We start from the raw sequence: 22,137 nt of genomic DNA on the forward strand, positions 1-22,137 counted from the left end.
GAGCTTATTAAAATTGAACAGATTGTTGGCCGTTACAAGGCGCAAGCTACGGGAACGTTCCGCATCGTCGTCGTCCAGCTCGTCGTCGTCGTCGTCATCGTCGTCACCAGCGAGTGGTGAACAAATGGTTTTCTGTTCCGGATCACAAACGGCAATTTGTATTGCGTCGGCAAGCTCCTTCCCACCAATCGATCCCTTGGCCTTCATCCTGCGCTCCACGGGGAAGACAGTCTGTTCGCCGTGCGAACTATCCGGTTCGTTCACATGTGGTTGCTGCGTACCACCAACAACTGCGTCACTTCCAAAGTCACAGTCCGCTGCAACGTCCTCATCGTCGTCGTGACCAATATCGGTGACCAGACCAGAGACGCTTGCATCGTCCGCCTCGCAACTGCAGCCTCCGTCAAGGTGGTCCGTCTGCGTTTCGACCGATTTCATCGTGCGAGATTCATTGTTCGTAGTGGATATGGTTGAGGTGGCCGACTGGTGGCAGGAGTGCTGGAGATGCTCCCGCTCCAGCCGCCGAATTTGTTCACTGCTCATCACTGGCCACAGGAGGACCAGTGATGCGTGCCGTCATAAGATGTCCTCGAGCGATTTCGCATTCGTTGGATAGTGGTGCGTTTTCGGCTGCACGTCCGGAACTTTCTCTGCCATCTCGATGCAATCCAGTTCGGGACCTGCGGTCACTTTTTTGCTTTCTCTCCTGCCGGGGGAGATCGCTGACTTTTCATCGTCCTCAAGTTCATCGACTTTCTCCACGACCACGGAACTGGTCGATTCCTTGCGACGCTGCGTCAAACAACCACCGCCCGCCAGCAGTGCATCGTAGTGCTTCAGATTGCTCCGGTAGTGGCCACAGCCTAGAATGTACTGTTCCTTGTAGCTGTTGCTGTTTAGCGTACAGCTCGAATCACGCATCGCATCGCGGCCGCCCCCCAGAGCGGACGTGTTCGTATCGAACGAACAATTGTCACCGACCAGCGAGCTGTCGATGTAAATGTCCTCATTCAAGATGCTCACACCGGACGAAGGTCGTTTCGGGTGCGGCGGTCCCGCACCATCCTGCGCCGGCTCGCTAACGTTTAAGCTCAGTTGACGCCGCTTCGGTAGCGGTAACGAAGCAGTCTTCTGACGGTCGCTAAACTTTTCGGACCCACCCCGCACGGCTATTACGGTGGAGTGGCGCACCGGAGTGGTTTCGCGGGGTGACGAAGCAATCGAATGAGATTTGGAGTGCTGGAAGCGTGCCGCAAGACGATTGGTCTTGGGTGCCGACGATGCACCGGCACCCTGCGAACTGCGATCGCGCGATCGCAACGAAACGGAACATTCGGCGCCGAGCACGCTGCTGTAGAACGATGAAGATGCACCGGACGTCGAGCAGGCCGTGGCGAGTGGAGCGAGACCGAGCAGCCGATTGCAACCGACGGCCACATCTCGGCGCCCGGGAAGGATGAGAGCCGTATCGTCGGAGATGGGTGATGGCAACGCACTGCCGGTGCCGTTGCTGGTGATCGATTGTTGGACAGCTTTGCGGGTCAGCGTGTGATTGCGGTGCGAACGGGTGCTGCTCTTGTTGCTGCCACCGTTGTTGTTATTGTTGTTGTTCAGCACAGTACCTTGAATAGTCGTATTTTGGGGGGCAAACTGCTAATCGCCACGATGCGTGTTACGGGGCGCTGGATTTTTACGGTAAATGTACACCTGCAACAAAATGGCCAGATCTAGACTGACCTGCAAAGGAAAAAAAGGATATTAGAATGTCGTGTCGGCCAAAATGTCCATTATTATGGACGCTAACTCTCACCTGCAGCGTGCCGCAGATCCAGAATTGCGTTGGCGCGTGCCTTAAGATAAAATAACCAGTCTTAAACATATCACCAGCGGTCCACATGATCACCATGCAAATGCTCATCCCATGGGTGGACTTATTCTTGTAGTTCCTCGCGAACTGTGGAAGGCCTGCGGAGAAAAGGAGAAAAGCATTGAGCAAGTGCGCAATCCGCGAAGGTGCAATTAGAGCACGTGACCACGCGGTCCGTTGTCCGTAGGACGAACGGAGCGCTACTCACCAAGCATTGCTTCAGTAAAGACGGCCAGAAAGCCGATTGTCTCCATGAACCAGGTAACGGAAAGCAGCAGGTACGTGACGGCCGCGCCGACCGCCCAGACCACTAGCATAAAGTCCACGTAGGACTGGAAGTCCGTCCACTGCCAGAAGTAGCGCGAATCAAAGTCTGATTTGGCGGAAACGAAAAATACAAACGAAGCGAAGCACAGCGACAGCCCGGCCCGGCGAAGTTGTTGGCCGCAGTTTTGACATGAATGGGGAAAAAGAGGTGGGAAAAGAGAGTAATTAATTTGATATCCATGCAGCGCCCGAAGCATGAAATGATGGCTATTTTCAGAGGCTTTTATGTAGTCCGGTGGTAGTAATGCGGGTGTAATGCGTGGCGGTGATGGAAACGTAGAGGCTTGCTGGGTGGGTGTGGTGGTGGTTAAGCAGCAGCAAATGGGAAGATCGGCCGATTACACACGGAAGATGGAAATGGGCACAACACCAAAAAACTAAAATGTTTTGAAAGGATTCGGAACACGCACAACACAAACACGCGGTGACGCGGTCGTATTTTCGATGAACCAAGCGAACATGCAAACGGGCATTAAAATCTTTTCCTGCTGGTTCCGGCGGAATGCCGAAGCGACGCAGCGACGAGCAAGCAGTAGAAGGAAGCAGCCGAGGAACACGCAACGACGAGGCGACCGACGGGTGGCTTGCAAATGGGATTATTTTTCTATGTCAATAGTATTTTCTTTGGCCACCGCCCTAGAACCGAGCGCATCCTCAAGTAACGCCGCTGTCAGTCGCGGCCTGGAGCGCAGGTGTGGCCTCTTCGGACCATTACTTACGGTTGGCCCGACCCGTAAGTCGTGTGTGCTTTCAGCGACCGCACCCTCGATGCGGCAAATGGCAGCACATGGTCCTGGTCCTATTTATGCTTTCGCCTCGGCGTTAGCGTCATGTCGGCGGGGGGTGATGCACGCGACCAGCAGTTACCTTCCCGCCCGCTTCTAACCTCACGACGGCAGGTTGATGTGGGGAACAGGCCCATAATTGCCATCTCACGATCGCGATGCATTCGCACGAGCATAAAGTTGTGGGGAGCGCGTAATAGCATTTGATACTGCACGTGCCGTACAATCGGCGGCAGGGTCGACAGGATCAGGGGCCTTCGCACAAGACCTTGTGTGCGCTTTATTTTTACGATGCTTCCCCATTAGATCGATTCACAGGATGCGAACGGGGAACGGCCTTCGGTTTAATAATCATCAAATCGTAATCAGAGAAGAGCAATCTCCATTTGATTAGTCCCGTCGGCGACTAATCCGCCCATTAGACGTTCTCCTTCCGATAAGAAACCGGAATCCAGCACGCGGAGAGGGACACCAACGAACTGCGTCATCGCGGCCGCCAAAAGTCGGTTAGCCAGCAACGCTGCCGTCAATATGTTGTGCATTGGAGCGTAGCTATTGATGATAGCACCGGCGTCCACGCCGTCTTTTGTCAGGAACTGCCCCACTGATTGTGGCTAGGACGATTGGTTTATTTTTCTGGCCCTTCTGGCGCTGTCTCCCGACAACAAGAGCGGCGCCAGCGGTGCCGTCCCTTGACCGAACTCTCTCTCTCCTTCGGTGACATCATTAAACGGGCATGATTGATGGTAATCGAAATGCGTTGGCGGTGACATTTGGCCGCGTAAACGAAACAAAGCAACCGCCATCCATAACGTCGACCGGGAATTCAATAAATCTGACCACGCACTTCGAGCAGCTTTGTTTTGTTTTGTGCGGTTCTTTTCCTTAACCTTCGACTCGGTGTATATGATTGACGTGGTTCCGCCCGACCAACGGGAATAAAAAACCCATCGTAAGTGTGGGGTCCGTCAGCCGCAGTGAAAATTGAAACGTAAATTAATAGTAGCCTCCCGATCCTTCACCGGAACAAGCGATTGGACCGGAGGTCCGGAAGGATTTATCGTGGCCAGCATGATCCTCGATCCGCACCGAGAAACGTTACAGATTGCCTGGAACGCCTGAAAGGAGGAGCCACATGTGCCACAAACAGTGGCCAGGATGGATCGAATTTTCTCAGCCAAAGAAAGCCACCGCCAAAGTATTCAAGGGCACCACCGGCAACACTTCCGTCTGCCGGCCGATTGCCCTAGGAACACACCGCCGGTACCCGCACCCGCGCGGAAGACAGATTGATGGGGTTTTTAAGGTTACATCCGCCCCGTCATCCTTGACACATTGTTCCGGCGCTGGCTGGCTACAAGGATGATGGTTCGTGTGCCAACGACGTTGTTTGATGGGAGCGTGTGGTTTTGGCTCCCCTCCCGGCAGCCCTTGTTCGCGATCAGGGCGGATTATCGCCGGTTCGCTTTCCCGTGGGCGGGTAGCTTGCGTGAATATTAGAAGCATACATATATTGGGAAAATATTGACTTTAATCGCTAGACCGAACACTAAATCGAAACACCCTTGTTCGTGACCCATGGAAAAGGTTGTTTGTCGTCCTTTTTAACGTCGCTTCCAGTCGCGGTGTTGCGAGAAGTTCGGTACTGGCCGCGGGTTGTATGAGGTATAAATATCAGGTTGGGGAAAAAGAAATCAACGTTTTTGGCGTGAACTTCAAAATATTATTTAAGATGTTTCAATGGTCCGATTTGCGTCAAATATGCACCATTTTGTTGAAAAATTTGTTGTCTTTTTAAAAATACCTCCATAATGCCTCTATTATAAAAGGCTTACTCGTTATTGGCAAAAAACTTGAGCAATCTTTTTTCCTTTTTTGATTTCTGTTTTTCATCACTCGGGAAATTTTGTAATGCGCGGAAAAGGTGTCAATCGCTTAGTGCAAGGTCCGGACTATACGGTGGATGCATTAACACTTTCCATCCAAGCTCTTGGACTTTCTGGCGAGTCGCTAAAGACGTGCGTCACATTTCGTTGTCCTGTTGGAACACAAAACCTCTTCCGTTGGCCGATTCTGGTCGTTTCTGGTCAATTGCTAGCTTCGAACGGTGCAGTAATTGATAGTAGAGATCTGAATTTAGTGTTTGGCTACACGGAAGTAACTCACAATAAACAGTTCCTTTCAAGTCCCACCATATACCTAGTAGAACCTTCCTAGTCGTTTTTCCTGGTTTAGCCACCGGTTAAGTTGCTTCAACACGTTTAGACCAAGACCGATTTCACACAATATTGTCGTAAGTGACCCATTTCTCATCCCCAGTACCCATCCGTTTAGGAAATGGGTCGATTTCATTCCGTTTGGACAAAATTGCGAAGATGGAAATTCGAGCCATCATGTTTTTTTTCATGTAAATAGGTTGGCGCCAAAACATTGAGCTTCTTTGTGAACCCAGCTTTGCGCAAATGGCTTAAAACTGCTTGATAGTTAATCTTTAGCTCCTGGCCGATGCTCCGATTACTAAACTGCTGATGAGCTTTGGATATTTCTGTGATTTTATCGACATTTTCGATGGCGGGTCTGCCTGTGCGAGGTGCAACTTAAACATAAAAAAATAGCTGAAACGGGTCAACGAAACCAAAATTTGACCTAACTAGCTGTTAGAGTATTGGCAGCATAAACACGATGCAAAATTTCAGCGACCTAGCTTGAATTTACACCGTTTTCTAAGAAAAACTGTAAAATGTACCGAATTTTTTCTTAGTTGACCTCCATTGTTTACACCCTGCAACTCACAAACGAATGGAACAAACAATATACAGTGAAAGCAGTTTTTTAAGTGTAAAATATCAGCTTTAAAACGAGCCTAAACTTGAAGCTGTACGATCGATACTTCACGAGATATCGATCACAAAAGGCAGCTGTTGTGAAAAACGTCGATTACTTTTTCCCCAACCTGATATTGTAGGTGAATGAATTACGTGTAAAAAATCTTCTAAATTCAATGGAAACCTTGCTGCACACTGCCTGCCACTATACACTGGTGACAAAGGTCGTTCATTGTCGCCCAAGAACAATAGTAAAGTTTCTCATTTTGAGGCGATTACTAATGCAGAAAGGTGTTCCGTTCAGCCTCGCGCGCTCGAACGGGTTCCAGCTCAAGTTTAGTCCTGTAGCTAGTAAACAGCTGCGAAGGCGCCCCAATGTAGGCTCCAATACCCTTGGCACGGCTAAGAACAAGCACCAAAGCTGCCTTCAAAAGAGCAGAATAAAAAATGTATGGCGTTCTGTCGAACACACAATCCGACCGTTTGAGTGAGCGCGCTCCGTTGGTGGCGTGAGATTGTTGTTTATTGACTGTGTGCGCCGTTATGTAGCGCGGGCACCCGAGGAGAACATACCGCCACATCGTCACATGGCCCCACGTGCCAAGCTTTGCGTGTCCGCCGCTTTCTTCCAAGACTGACGCGACGTCGTGCCCTTTTTGGGGGGCGCGTTTCGCGAGAAGCTGTTGATATTCACTTAGCATTCGATTTAAATATTTTTGTTTTCCCTACACCACCACAATACCCGGGCGGCCGCAATAGCTGAAACCTGCTTCCGGGCCGTAAATTTATCCAATCAACTAGACGGCACCACGGGCAGACGGCTACACTACACGCCCGGATGACCCTGGTTACTACTCCTGCCGTGGCCTCGGCTCTCGAGTGGCCCAATAAATAGCTGCACCGGGCCGGCCAGCTGATGAGCTTCTTGTGCCTGCGCTGAACAGGAAACAAACAAATATTCCCCACACTGGAGGAACTCCACGCTGGTACTGAATCCTTCCTTCAGAGGCTAAACACGGAAACCGAAGCACAAGTTCGTCGGCGGAACGGGTATAACTCTTTGAAATTTATGTTTCGTCCCGGTGTTGGTCCAGCTAGGCGAGCACATGGTAAAGCGAGGGCCACAGGACATCGAAGTGAGAGTTTTGCATTACAAAAATGGGAATACACGGCAGTGGTGCGGCCCTGAATGTCAACATATTCTTTGGTCCGGAACACCATCAAGCACAGGCGACTGTTCTGCAGACTTCGTTTGCCTTCGTCTTGACCGTGACCGATATGAAAATGAGCTCGATACAGTACAGCAGTGCTAGGCAGAAGGCGCTTTCGACTTACATCATTATCGTCCTTTTAAAGGACGCTCCCGGATCGCGTCACTGACCAAGCAGAAAAAGGTGCTCGGGCCGATCAGTCGGAAGTAAGCGGCCCACGAGAGGGCTGCTTCAGGGTGCTGTCCGGCCGTGAAAGTTCAGCGTGACCTTCACCAAGTCTGTGGTCGATGTCGGGCGCCTTCGGTTCTTATGTGTGGCGCCTTACAAAAGGGAACGACAAACTTTTAAAGCACTTCGCTTAGTAAGGATAAAAGGGTAATTAAGCGATCTCCGCAGCCCCGAACCGGCTTTGATACGGCTCCACCGGTTTAAGATAATGGGTGTATTGGGATTTTGGAGAGGTAACGAAACAATTACGGCCTTTGACGAGCGTTTCATCCAACGTTTCAGATCGTTTCTTAACGGATCTCCAGCTGTCTGGCGCACGGCGTACTCAGGGGTCCTTCCGTTTTGCGCGCAATGCGTTTCTAGCACCCATTTGGGCCTTTGGCGCGGCGAACGTATTGGCGTTTCGATTGGCACTATTTTTAGGAGTCCCGCCGCGGTGCGTACTTTGCCTGCTTTACGTCATCGGTTTTTTGGGGGGTCGTTTTTGCTTCTGTTCCTCGCAGCAACACGCCAACATTCGTGGGCCAAAAAGAAACCGAATCCTGGCCGGGGGGTTTTGCCATACACTTGGGAACAGCGCCGCCATTCCTTTTTTCGTTTGTTACGACGCTGAAATCAGGAGCTTGGTTAATATTTCTGACAAACACGCGACACACGCGGGGCGCCGGATACGACGTCAGCGAAAGTACGGCCCTCCGCCGGATGTCAACGAATGCCTCGCCTTAAGCTGCGCCGCGAAGGTCACCAGCGAGGGCTATGGCACAAGATAAACGAACCACTTGTGAAGGACTCTCTGGGACTGGGACCAAAAAAAGGAGGCACGAAGAAGCGAACGGAGCACGCAGGTCTGGAAGTCACAAAGTCACTTCAATTAGTCAACAGCCACCTCAGAAACTCAGGAACACCCCGAATACGTTTGCCGCCTCTCGAGAGTTACGACACTTCCGTGGAGAACGCAGACCGGCGGACCACCGCTGATTGAAAATCTTTCGCAAAGTTAAACCGTGGCCACCGTGTCGTGGCAACTCGAGGGTTGGCTCTTCAGGCGACGGCGATGATGCGTCCTACAGCGTCCTATTCCGGGGCGCCCAGTGAAGAAGTTGGCCCACTGAGTTGGTGACGTTGTCAGCTATTCTTCTTCAGCTGTGCACTCAAACAAGAGCGGGCTGAGCCTGCAAATCTGAAAAGATTCGCTTACAGGAACGAGTTCGTCCCGGTCCACTCATTATTATGTGCATTGCTCCGACGATGATCTATTTACTATGGGAATTATGCTGGTGGGAGAGATGCAGTTATGAGGCAAAACATGAGTAGCGCGCGTCCGTCATGTACGACAAATTATTCCTTTTTGGTTCAGATCTTGCTTCCAAGGATTCCCAAGGATCACTTGAACTAATGAAAGCCATCCGATGAAGATGGCGTGTGTAGAGAGGCGTTACTACTGTGAAGGGATTATCTCACAAGCGTTAGCGAGATGATGCATTCTGGAGACGATCTTGACCGTGGGTCACTCGTGGGTCACGGTGTTGTTAGGATGGCGTTGATGATGATCGCTGAATACATACAACTACACACAGACACACAAAAACAAGACTGTGCACACCGACGCAAGCAGATTACACGCAACAAACACACAACTCCAGCGTACCGTAGATGTAGTGGCGGGATCGAGATTTCTTCAGGGGTCCTCCCGTGCCACCTGCGGTCACTGCCGGTGGCGGTTGCGTCACGAGCGCCGAACCGATACCGATGCTGGTGGTGGTGTTGTGGTGGCTGGTGGCCGGCATACCACTCCCGGTGGCGGTCAGATTGGTGCTGGACGAGCGGCGAATGTTTATGATGCCTCCCTCTCCACCCTTGCCGTGTCCCTCGACCACACCCGTGGCCGCCGTGTCGTCTCCTGCGTTGATGGATTTGATAGTGTTTCAAGTGTGCGATAAGGACGAAACGTTATCAACCACGTTAGAGTGGAACCGGCCGCCGCGGCAACAGTGTACTTTGACACGATTTGGTGCGAATCTGTGTGGACGATCGATCGCTGGTGCTCTGTAAAAGGGGTCTAGAGTGCTGTGTGCTGCCCGGGGGCGGGAAGTCTGGGGATAAAGCAGGGGTCGAGTGCATGCACTATCTTCGAAGCACAATCTTATATCCTAGTAGTAATTTGCAAGACAAACAAAACGTGAGTTTTCCGGTTCAGTGTGCAAGCAACGGGGGACACGAGCCGCAAAAGACAAGCATCGCGAACAGGATCCTAAGAACTGTTGAACAGAACTGTAGTGAAGCAGGAACAAAAGGCCTATTCAATTTCCATTCTCCGAAAGACCCAGACTCCACAGCACGCGGTTGTTTTATCAGCTAAGCTTCCCGGCGGCTGGCGGGCAACATTCAGTTGCCGGAAGTGACTTTTCCCAAGCGTTCTTACGTTGAAATGCAGCAACTAAAAAAGCGGTACAATCCATGCGATAGAAACATCGGCCAAACGTGCAGAAGAATCCTTGCCGGCGAGGACTGGTGTGAAAGCCGTAACGTTGTGCAAAGGGTAATCGTGACGCCCTTCTGGTTCCGGGGTAGGTGTTGTGGTTTGACCGTTTGCTTTGCTTGAAAGATCCTGGCCCGGTGGGGCGGGCATCGAGTGCTTACACATGCTGGTAAGCTCATTTACCACACATTTGAAGGATGCCGCCAGGAAGGACAGAGTGGTGTGTGTTCGGGAGAATCCTAGCATCCGAGGGGATTGGGACAGAGGGCAAGAGACACGCGCCATATTCTCCGCAAGAGAACCACCATCGCCAGGCGCTCTATGCAGCGTATTTTAGTGCCACATCACCACTACTGACCTGAAAAGACGCGCTCCCTCGTACGCATGATAGCGTTGTTGCGGCGGACCTTCACGCACAGGTGGATCATCAGGAACATGGTTATGTTCATCACGACACTCTGCACCAGCAGCGGAAGCTCATAGCGACTGGAAAACCTACGGTGAAAGAAGAAAAAGGAAAGGAATCATTGTTATTGAGTTTTGAGACGTTTTCTATATACAAAACTGCGTATTTCGCTTCCAACTAAAATAACGCGGCCTTGATGAAGCTGGGTTTGGATCTTTTCAGGCCTTCTCTTTCATCCCCGCCGGTCACCGGCTGGCGGTTGGTAAAAATATAACTGACCTAACATTGTCATTCTAAAATCTGTGCCGCTGTTTTGGAAGGGAGAGAACAGAAAATGCACAGCCGAGGGTATTGTTGACATGCAGCAGATGGTGACGGTGCCATGCCTGTGAGTTTGTCAGTTTTGAAGGATTTGAAAAAACTAACACGGTCTCCATTTGGTAGTTTATTCTTTAAACCACCATCATGCTCAAGGCTCAAGTGACCGGTGGGGAACGCTGTGCAAAAATTAGTGACTTGAGCAGAACCAAATGTTCTCTCATCGCTAGAGACATGCCACCGAAAGCAAGGGTATGAATGATTTGTAGTTTTATTTTTACACCAGATCGTCCCCAAGCTACGGTTGCAATGCGGCGACGGCACACACTCGCGGCTCGGAGAGTTCGGTGGAAAGATTCAACCGAAATATTACCCCCCGCCACAGTTATACTTTTTAACCTCATTTCTTATTCAATGGCGGCCCCGTTTCTTTGTGCCGAGAAAATCGGAGAAATACTGCCCGAATGGAAACTGGCACGGGTGACACACCAACCCGGCTGTGGTACACCGGGCATCGGAGCATCGGAGTAGTTGGCAACCGTCGGCGTAACTGTTGACTGCCCGGCTCTGTGCCATCCTGCATGGTCACGGGTACGGTTGGAATAGAGAGAGTCCTTTTAGTTGCTTTCTGGCGCACTTATTTATATCGGTTTTTCACCAACTCACCGGCGACCAAGTTCCGTATGTTCCGTACGAGAAAACACTTTACAGAATAAACCCGATTTTCCGCGATATCAATGACAGCCTCTGCGGTTCTGCTAGTTCTTCACGTGCAAACAACGAACTAAAAATGGCGTAAGAGCAATTCCGTGTTCAATCAAGAATGGACAGAGCCTATTAAGCACAAATGGAAACTAAAAGCACTCGAAATTGATGCCCTGTCAGGGTCCGAACTTACGTCTTTTGGATAGAAACGGTGGATGGATGATGTTCGGACCGCACAATTGAATTTACCAGTGACCACTGATATTTGCGTATGCATTATTCATAGAAATAAAACCTTAACTAAGAATTATGTTACAAATTTGACTTATTAAATTAATTGTCTGTTCGAAATCTAAGTGAAGAATCTTTACCTTGAAACTGACCCAAGTGATTAATTACTACTGTGCCCAGCCATTGTTTCAACCAATAGTTTATCGTAATCTTGTCAGAGAAGTTGAAATTACTGTTGGTTTTAAAATTGAATAAACGAACCGAAGTGAAAGAAAACTGAAACTGCTGACTGATTCCCAACAAACCGTAATTGCTAGAAGCTAAACAAAGGGGAACTCATTTCGTCCTGACAATCTGCAAATGTTGTCACGCAGAACCATCCTTAAACTCAACCACGAACAAGGCCAACAGATCCATGGCATTGTGTGTCGTCAAGTGCCATGGCGCCAACATTCCAAGAGTCCACACCAGAGACGATAGCTTCGTAACCGGTTATCAGTGACACCGATTCCTGCGACCTGTGAAAAACGACCCAACCACGACGCCGACGACTGTTTTCTCGCTGTATAAACAATCAATAGTAAATCTTGATTACTTGAGCGAATCAGCGTCAGTCCGGGGTTTGTTCAGGCGATAAGCTCCCGGTGACGTCCTTCTAGAAAATTTCAAAACTGCCAAAAAAGAGCCTACGCACGACCAGAAAGCAGTTTTTGATGTGACGGACAAATATCACAACAAGACCGCTGCGCGAATAAACACAAAACTATTCCTATCGCAAGTCTTTGAGAGACAGTTTGGGCGGCTTGACAACAGGGAACCTCCAGACCAAGGCCGGATCCACCGGGCAGACAATATATTTCCTGGTTAATCCTCTCCCTCAGTTACGCGGCTGCTGTAGACAAACAGTTTGGGCCATGATAATGTGAAACGTCTGCTATACGAGCGCAAAACAGTGCGATAAGACTATCTACAAACAGACAATGAACGGGGGCTTCGGAAGACAAAACAATTCCATCCCAAGACTTATAAATTCTTCCTGGAACTAGAATTTGTAAACAAAAATCACGGACACGGATCACACGCGAAGGCACACACTACGGGGCGATTCCTTGGATCCAAAACACTTGATGGACGATGCGCAAATATTCCGTCCCCGTCGGTGGCACTAAACGAGGTGCCGCTGTTATCCAATTGAGCTGAATTGGATGCGATGCCCATGTTGTTGCATGATTTAATCCGGTGGCCTCCACGCACACTTGAGAGTCTTGGAAGGATTACAGTAATCCGTGTGCTGCGCTCCGTTCCCGACCAACGTACGTCTTGTGGTACACCACGCTCGGCTCGTGGCGTGCGGAATAAAATGCTGACCATCAACAACAAAACGAGAGCGGATTGGCATGCAATAATGATAATGATATTACCCAGGGTGGGCCCGATGTCCGTGATATGCTCGCCACTAGAGAGACGGGGCCCCTGAGGCACTGAGGTGATCCGAGTGGACAGAGGCATGCGAGAGCCAGTTGTTGATTCGCGGTCAATGTCACGAAGACCGAGGGCTCAGTGGAGCATAACTCGGGCACCATATGATGCGCCCAGTGCAAGGGAGGTTGGCAGAATGCCCCGCCGGATTCTTCACATTTGGGTGCGCGCTGTCGGCTGTCGGGCATGCCAACCGCACGAATCTGCCATTGTGCTACGTGCTGTATTTTGCGTAAATGGAACAAAACCGGCAGACCCCACTTTGGAAGCAGATGGTTTAGCAGCGGAGGTGGCGCACGAACGCAAAATGCTTCTTCTCCCGTCGTCGTCGTCATCGCTAACGTTCGCTGCAATCTGTGCCAAACGGTCACGCAACAGGTGTAGTAGCGCCTGGCTTTTCAGTTGGTTCTGCCGGAGACTCTTTCTGGTTCCTCGCGCGGCGAGAACAAAATCGATATCTGTCATCAAGCGCGCGATTCGCCTTTTCGAAGGCGATTTCTTTCAATTTCAGCACTACGTTGCCGTTTAACATTGGGTGTAATAACACCTAACAAATGTTGGTCCTTAATGGAAAGTTGACCACGTTGGCCGGTTGTCGTTGTCGCATATGGTCTATTTAATGCCTCTGAAGCGAAGTGAAATCCAACTTCGATTTGCATTCCCTTGCTCCGATGCTCTCTAATTGAAATCTTGTTGGAGGGCGCATTAAATGTCCTGCCACAGGCCAGGTCTCCCAAGCGCTAACATCGATGTTAGTGCTTGGGACGTATGTAAGTATTAACATCTGGGACTCGGGACGTATGTAAGGATTCACATCGATGTTACCAAGCTCGAATTAGTTAGAGGACCATACTGAACTGCTCGAACGAGTTATCGAAGTACAGGTCTAGAACTTGAGGTTCGCATTTTTGAACAGATGGCTCTACCTATCAATTTGGACTTCCCAGTTTTGCTGTTTTGGTCTCATTACCTTGTTTTGACAACAGGCCAAGTATTTCGTGTGAAAAAAAAAAATTATGTAGTTTGCAGCCGATTTTTGAAAGGGTTAGACCATGTCAACTTTCGTGCCTGAAAATGGCGTTTTGTGGGGATTATTATTTTGGGGGTACCTGCTGAAGGAAACATTTTCCGAATCGCATCAAATGCTTGTCGAAGCTTGTTGTTGGAAGATCACAGTGCTTAAGTGGTTTAAAAGTTTCAAAATGGCGATTTTGACTTAACAAAACAAGAGCGTACGAGGACTCCAAAAAACGTACATTCTGATGGCATCAGAAAGGTGTGATGCATCAACTTCGACTGCTGATCTGGTTCGATTCGATAAAAAGACAATGCTGTGTGTCTGGTGGGACCAGAAAGGTGCGATGCATCACAAGCTCCTAAAACCGGATGAAACGTTAATTCAGATCGCTACTGATAACAAATGATCAATTTGAACCATGCATTGATCGAAAAACGACCAAAATGCCGTTTTTTTTTGTCAAAAATGGAGGCGCCAGGTGCTCCATGTCTGGCGCCTCCATGACAAACAAAGAAACACAGATTCAGTATACAATCGAATCACTTGGCTGGGAGGTGTGCAAAATTGCTCGAATGAGTTATCGGAGCAAATTAACTGCTCGAATATTAGCAGACTCCTTATTTTGTAAGCACATTTACAGCTCGAATCGGGTTGTAACATTATTACAGTTTCAACGCCAGCCTTTGGCACTCCGGCAGCGTCAGTGGTATTAAACTGACATCAAGGGGGCATCATCCAGGCCCAGAGGCGATGGCGACACCTTTAAGCTTTACAAAGGCACGCAACATGGCTAAATTAGTCATGCTGGCCTACTACAGTGCCGCACCCGTCCGTTTGGGCGCTGGTCGACAGTTCCGCGACAGAACACAGAACCATGTAATAAAACACCAGCGCTGGAAGAAAGCCGCAGCATCAGCGGCCGACGATAATGGCACTGCGGCTGCAAGGTGCCTTATCATCGTGCAAGTGGGAGCAACGTGAGTGATGTGCCAGCTCTAGGCGATTTACGAGCCGGGAGTCTAGGTGCGAGTAAAAGAACGGGATGTAGAAGGACGGTTCGGATAAACGATGTTTACAAACAACCCCATCCTGACCCACACACGGCAAGAAACCACACGAAATGCGAGAAGTTCGTCACGAAATTAACACATCTCTCCGGGCGCACAGCCATGAAACAAACGCTTCATTTCCTGTCGATCGGGTGCTTTGGCTGGATGACGATGACGAGCCAGACACGAACATGAGCGGTACAAGCGGTGAAACGAAGGCAAGATCCGTAGCATTTTTCTCGCCTCCGAGCGTGTCGGACCATGTCTGCCATAATTGCCCAGCGCCGGTACTGGCCTGCAACGTTCCGGTAAACACATAAAAACGGGAACCTCTCCGGTCGCCGTGTGCCAGCGAATAGTTTAGTCTCGCGACGGAAGTTGATACAGTTTCTAATTGCTTTACATGTTTACACTGGCGACACTGCTCCGAGCAATGCTCGCTGAGCTCCCGCGTAAACATGTCCATCAACAACCATGGACTGCGCATCTAGTAGAATGCAATTTTCTAACCCAATCCGAAAGATATCGGGTGCATCGTCCCACTCTCCTGCAAATGATATCAGCGACATATCGCTGAAGCCTTCAAAAGGGAGCGCAGCGCACTCTGCTGCCATTCGGTCATAAATATCACGCAACGAAGAAAAAAAACATATTGTAACGAATGTTACGACCCTGATGTGGGAGGGTAGCTAAATTCAATTCGGAGCAAAACTGGATGGACACAGTAAATACTAATGAAGTTAGCGCAGCAACGGCAATCCGTCCCCGTCAGTTCAAGTAGGGGATTGATATGAAGGTTGGGGAGTACAGGTTTGCCGCAGTAGCACTTGTCGTTTGTGGCACGCATCGCTGAATGCAATTGTAGCGGCAAATTGCTCACAATTTGTCCGACATTAGCGCCTAATGCCAAATAACAATGACTAAGGAGACAACACATTTTCCATCGCGCATTTCGGTTCTTCCAAATTGTTTCACAAAAACGGTCGAAATGTTTGGGTTCTCAGGTGTTCCCTGGATAAAATGAGAACGCTACGAACGACGGAATGAATGTGGAGCGGATTTAATGGAATGATGCACGTCATGTAACAAGGCAGAAACTGTATGGCAGAATTTCATGGAGGCAATAAAGGTTGATCCATTTGACCTTCGTTGTCGTCGTTTGATTAAAGAAAATAGTTTAATTCAAATAAAATAGTGAGAATTTTCCACAAAAACAAAACTGACGAACGGAAACGTATGGCAGCCAATTATTACCAATAGGAAAAATATTTTCCTTTCAGACCTACGACTTGAAATTGAATAGTGGCCCAATGCCGAGAGTTGTGTCTGTTTTCCCTGTCCCCAAGTAAGAACGAAGTTTGTAAGCAGCTTACACTGTATCCATACACAACAGACACAGACAGGGGCAACTTATAACTACGCCTGCCACTATCGAGATTCCAGCCAATTATTGCATCGACGCCAGCCAGCAGACTTGGCGCAATGTTTGTCGTTCTCCGTGTGTTTATCGTTAATTATGACATCTCCCGCGATGTTGCCGGGGCACCCGTGCGTCAAAAGGAAACCTTACCCATCATCCAAGTCTTTAAAAGGGTTTCTGGTTGAGGTGTAAGGTGGCTCGCGAAAGGGGCTGCAGCTGTGCGATCTTTCGTCGTGGCCTTCGGTGAGGCGTGAGTCGTGTTTGTGACATCATAGTCGCGTTTCGGGCAACTTTGCGTGGCAGCGAAAAGTGTGCCGCGCGCCCCGGGCCTGTGACCATGAATAAATCGGTATGAACCAAGAGCGCTGCGTCGATGAGATCACGAGAACTGGTTTCGCTGGAACGATGATCTCGACCTCCCGCGAGACCTGCCCCAGTGGTGCACCATTGCAACCCCGGTGTCCAGTGTGGCCCCCTGCATTGTATACCCCCTCTCGTAGAGAGATTTATGGCCAATGTCAGGGTCACTTTGGCCCCTGGGTGTACGACAAACTATTTGGTGGGTTCCAAACACCAGCTTTCTTATCAAATTAACTTGGTTGATTGAATGCAGGGCACAGCGCGCTCGATTCAAAATGTAATTATCGTTATTGAATTGCAGCGCGAAGGAAACATTCCTTCCCTGGAGACTGTTCTCGGCGGCAGAGCTGTTTCGGTGAATTCCGCTACACCAATCGATTCGATTGCGTCAGTAACTTCGGCCCTGCATTGAAATGCCGCCAGGGGAAATAAACGTTGAGTGAGGAAATTATTTCCACTCCTTCGCGCGGATTCGGGTTGGTCTTACAATTCGGACGTTGCCGGACAAAACAGTATAATAGCCGAAGCGAAAAACCTACGCTCACCTACAACCTTTTGTTAAATTAGCTAAACGTGAAATCTAATTCCATTTCCGCTGCTGGAATACGCGCATAAAGCGAGCATAAACCACAAAATGCACGGACCACACAGAACACATACCTACACCTTACCGCGGTGCAAAAATAGGATACATAATTGATTGCTCATACAAAATGGAAAATATTTACGCAACGCTTCACGCAACCGATGCACGTTTCGAGCACGAGCTAATGGACCAACGATGCTCCCACACTCGAGGTCCAATTACGATTCATTTGCACCTACTTTCATCGTTTATCGGACAGCGTATTGTACCGCGAAGCTGATAATAAAAAAAGCGTCGACCGCGGAGGACATACTCACAATGCATTTTCAAAACGTATTATAGTCCTTAGCATTACAAAAGCATCTCTTCAAGCTGTTCTACAATAGAATGACGACATTAATGTGTCACACATAAGTTTCGAAGGACAGTTTCGACCAAAACTAGGCGGAACTACCTGCCCCGGCCACGGGCTAGGGGCGCTAGGTAACGAAACATAAAAATCGATACACAAGTTGAAAGAAAGTTGGTAAAGGAGCACCATTTGCCTTGGCGAATTACAGTGTGGAGGGCAAGGCATATCACATCGTTCAAAAAGTCCCGGGACTAACTATGAAAACAACATTTTATCGGCAAAATTCTTTATTATTCATCAACATAATCTCCTTAAAGTGTAATACAATCATTCCACTCTTCTCTAACTTTTCAATTCCATGTTTGTAGAACGGTTTGTCTTTTGACTCAAAATGACCCTCAGTAGCAGCGATCAGCTCCTCATTCGAGCCATATCTTTTTCCCTGGAGCATCTTTTTGAGATCCGTAAAGAGCCAGTAGTCGCTAGGTGAGTACGGAGGATGAGGAAGCAGTTGAAAGCCTAATTCGTTGAAGTTAATCATCGTTTTGATTGAATTGTGCCATGGTGGCTTTTGTTCCAATGTGCGCAAATGCGGCACCCATTTGAAAAAAATCTTTTTCATAGCCAATTTTGGTGCAAAATAGTAAATGCACTAGCAGTTGATATGTTCACCATCTCAGCTATCTCGTGCACTTTCATTTTGCCGTCTCCCATCACGATTTTCAATGCTTGCTTGATGTTTTCGGGAGTTACTGCCTCTTTTGGCCGCTCTGAACGTTCCGCATCATTTGTATCAGCACGACCGCATAGAAGTCAGCATACCTCCGAAAAATGGTTGGTTTTGACGGAGTAGAGTCCGAATGACGTTTTTCAAGCCATTGCTGAGCTTGAACAGTGTTTTTTCCCCATTCGAAAACAATGTTTTATCAACACACGAAACTCGCTTTGGTCCATTTTTTCAGGATTGCAAAAGTAGCGTCACTTTAACCACTATAGCTTTCTTGGTTATGCTTCGAATTACATCAAATTTTGCCACACCTCATCTGAAGGTTGGTACTTCCGAACGTCGGTATATGAATGGCATTATTAGCGCCATTAGCGGGACTTTTTGAACGATGTGATACGGACAAGAAAACTGTATGAAATGGATTCTCATGAAGCTCATGAAGTTGAATGCAAAAATAATAGATAAAATTAACACCTCTCTACTGTGCTTCTATTGCGCTAATATCAAGCGCCCGAGGGACCTTAGAATATGGCAGCGCGACCGGACAGGCGTTTCCGACAAAATTGAATTCCGTCGGGACCGGACCATGTGCGCCGGCCGGACGCAACTGACCGGACAACGCCGATGAATGGGCCGATTGGTGGCGCAGTTTTGCACATTTTATCACGTTCACAGTATCAAACCACCCATCCACATCCAATCACTCGGCTCGAATCACTTTCGCACCTCATTACTATGCGTACAACAGGGCGGGAGAACTAGCTGACGTATGGGGCCGGTTAAAAACGATCTAACAATTCCGTTTGAACCAGCAACCGAAGCGAATTACGTATAAGTTCTGCGTTTTTTACTCCACAATCCTCGGAAACTAAATTTCGATAATACCTTCCGGTCGGAGCAGCGCGGAACGCCACGAATATGCAAATCCCGCCCTCCCATGCCACGTGCGCACGATCGTGGCATTATTATTATTTGCATCTTCTCACGGGGAAGATGCAGGCCGCACATCTCAGGTGCAAGGCAATCATCATGCTCAGCCCCAGCCAACCCAGCCCCTGTTTGCTATTTGAATTACCAGTCAATTGGCGTCCGAGAGGGCGCACGATGTGCGCACAACGGCCGCACACTTATTGCGTTTGTTTCCGTTGCCATTAACGCTTCGCGGGGTTCAGCCACCGACCCCGACCCGACTCTTTCAGGTGCAGCTGGCGAGGTTCAACCGACGCGTCATCGCACTCACTCAAGCTGGCCGATGGAATTCACGGTTGTTGTGCTGATTCACAGGCCCAAGCCAATGGCCAAGAATTGCGTGGGGACGTAGTGGGAGGGCCTTCCGTCGTATCTTATCGAACGCGTGCGTCCGGCCATCTTCACCATTTTATCGCGGAGCCCATCCATCGCCAGACTCTTTGCGTTCGAGGGCCCATTCGATTGGGAATGAGGAAGTGCTCTTATCACCCTGTGGCAGATAGTTGTGCCAAGCGCTGAGCGGAATGGAACTAGACGTGATGTTTAGCGCAACCACACCTTTCTATTTTTAGCGCCCACGGCATGTAGGGTCTTCCTTCCACAGCACGTTTGAATAGTAAAACTATCGGTGAAAATACGTAGTTGGTCTTTCAAAACCAAGGACAACGCAATCCGTTCAGAGCGGGGAAAACCAGAACTGCCCAAGACGGACCTTTGGACCAGCACAGTGGTCGATGTGAAGACGGAGACTCGGCAGACGCCAGACATTTGAGCAGAAAAAACGATACTCAACCGAAGAACCGAATGGCCAATTGGCGCGCAGAGGTAACGATTTGTGAACCGTCCGGAATGGCATGAATGTGTACGGGTTGGGCCGATATTATCAGCATTTTTATGCTTTTCCTTTATCTCTTCGTTCCTGCGGTGTGCTTCTAAAGGATTAAAATGCGGAACAGGGGCTTGGCAACCCCGAAGCACAAAAAAGCCTTTTTAGGCAAGGCACCACAGGTCAACTTTGGCTCTGCGCAAGGCGGTGGCACAGTGCACCGCAGTTTGTTCTTCCAAAGAACGGGCATAAGGAAGCTCAGGATAGCCCTGATCGGCCCTGAGGGTGGGCCATTATCTTCGCAACGCACGTTCATCGCATCATTCGCATACTTTACGGTGCAGCAGGTATCTGCGATGGATGGTGTTCGTCCTTCAAGGACACGGTGCTATTTTACGAGTTTGTTCTCTGCGAATGAAAAGTAGGCAATGCCCCCGAAAGCTTACCAGAACAGTATTCGCAGCGTGTTGGCAATCAGCAGGGCGAGACAAACGTGCAGCGAGAAGCCCTCAGGATCCTGGGTCTGCTTGATTTGGCGATACTGCGGAATGTAGGGTAGAACGCCGCCGACCACCATGAACGAGGCCGACGTCCAGCCGACGAGATGGCCCACCGTGAGCCCGAGCTCATCATTGATAATCCAATCCATCGTTCGCGATGCTGCCGCTGAAGCAGCGCTTGGTTTTGTGTAATTTGCGGAATTTAGCGCGAGTTTGCTGCCGTTCGAGGACTTCAAGAGACCGGACTATCGCTACGCGTAAGCCGTCACTGCTGTTGTGTTGCGATGCTGTCCTCGTTCCATTTGCGAAGACGACAAAGCGGGTGCTTATAATCGGAAAATGGCATCGATGGCACCGTTCGTCACCGTTCGGGTAGGTTGCATCGTCCGGCAAAGGTCGTCTTTCCGGTGGGTTGGTTGTTGAAGAATGGCTCGAACTGGTACGAATCCTTGCGCGGTCTTACGTGAACGCTGGTTAACCTTGCAAGGCAACTGGTGCAAGGCAACTTCCTGCAGGAAATGGGTACATTTCCTACCTACTTTCCGTACTGCTGCCACGAAGCACAGTTTTTCTTGAGAACGTCTCGGGGGGCAGGATGTTTACAAACCGCAAATCATTGGTTGCTTTGTTCGCCTGGTCGCGATAAAGACGATTCAACGCGTCGTCGTTGTCGATCGCAGGAATCATCACACAAACAGCGCGGACGTCTTGTTGCTTGGGTCGTCGCCACCCCGCCTGCTGATGGGCACGTTGACCGGCCTGATACTGGACGCCGAGGAGAAACTAGCCAGGGGAAGTTCGGTTTATGTGGGCTTTGTTTTTACTCTCCTATCAACACACACTGATAACACGTGGGCAAAGATGGGAAAAAATCTAAGATTAATTCAACTACCGTAGCAGTTCTTGTTGTGACACGTTTAGCCGTTTTTATCGGTTGTTGGCGTCGTTTTTTTTTTCTCTCGCCGATTGAAAGGGGGAAAATGTAATCACACTTTTCACAGTGCCAGCGCACACACCGCACGATGGTTTTTTGCCTTCTCTTTCAGCGCCGCAGGACAGGATGCGGAAGATTCGTCGGTTCTGCACTGAACCGAAACGCGACCGGCACTTGCAGACTTTCTTTGGCCTCGTTTCTATCGTCGATCCGCTGGCCCGTTAGGCTAGGCTAGCCGGCTGGCAAGAGGTGTTTTAGCGAAGACAGCAAAAGTCCATGTTTGCGACTTTCACGGAACGGAATCTCAGACGCCGCGCTCGCACGACGGGAAGGGATTATATTTTTAGCGCACTACGCTCTCAAACTCAACTATCCACGGGCCGAAACTCAAGGCTCAAGCCGATGTTTTAATTCCGCTCACTCGCCTTTATCGCCTGCTCGGGAGCACAATTTTTCACGGGTTTGTTGTATCGTTTTCCACCGAGCAGCCGGGCCGGTCGAGAGGGAGATTGACCAGCCTCCTGGCACTGACTTT

At 49.5% G+C, this 22,137-nt stretch overlaps 1 protein-coding gene across 3 annotated transcripts; it reads right to left on the reverse strand.

Moving 5' to 3' along the window:
- Positions 1 to 1,496: 1,496 nt before the first annotated feature.
- LOC128272376 (solute carrier family 66 member 2) lies at positions 1,497 to 20,863 on the reverse strand. 3 transcript variants are annotated; one of them, XM_053010174.1, is made up of 7 exons: positions 20,615 to 20,863; positions 10,081 to 10,217; positions 9,123 to 9,143; positions 8,892 to 8,951; positions 2,076 to 2,240; positions 1,811 to 1,965; positions 1,497 to 1,737 (listed from the first exon to the last, which is right to left on the reverse strand). In XM_053010174.1, the coding sequence occupies exons 1-7, from the start codon at positions 20,815 to 20,817 to the stop codon at positions 1,654 to 1,656; spliced, it is 825 nt and encodes a 274-aa protein (XP_052866134.1). In that variant the 5' UTR covers positions 20,818 to 20,863; the 3' UTR covers positions 1,497 to 1,653. The 3 variants fall into 3 exon arrangements, with proteins under 3 accessions (XP_052866134.1, XP_052866133.1, XP_052866135.1); XM_053010173.1 differs by having other exon boundaries at positions 8,892 to 9,143; XM_053010175.1 differs by lacking the exons at positions 8,892 to 8,951; positions 9,123 to 9,143.
- Between the last annotated feature and the right edge of the window lie 1,274 nt (positions 20,864 to 22,137).

This window comes from Anopheles cruzii, chromosome 3 (genome assembly GCF_943734635.1).
Source record: "Anopheles cruzii chromosome 3, idAnoCruzAS_RS32_06, whole genome shotgun sequence".
NCBI classification, from domain to species: Eukaryota; Metazoa; Arthropoda; class Insecta; order Diptera; family Culicidae; genus Anopheles; species Anopheles cruzii.

What these genes read in the sequence shown, in the direction of transcription:
- LOC128272376 (XM_053010173.1), bottom strand. Translation starts at nt 20,817, where the DNA reads ATGGATTGGATTATCAATGATGAGCTCGGGCTCACGGTGGGCCATCTC. An exon ending in ACGCTGCGAATACTGTTCTG is followed by an intron (nt 10,218 to 20,614) that starts GTAAGCTTTCGG and finishes CTTTCACCGTAG; the next exon opens with GTTTTCCAGTCGCTATGAGC. An exon ending in CTTTACTGAAGCAATGCTTG is followed by an intron (nt 1,966 to 2,075) that starts GTGAGTAGCGCT and finishes TTTTCTCCGCAG; the next exon opens with GCCTTCCACAGTTCGCGAGG.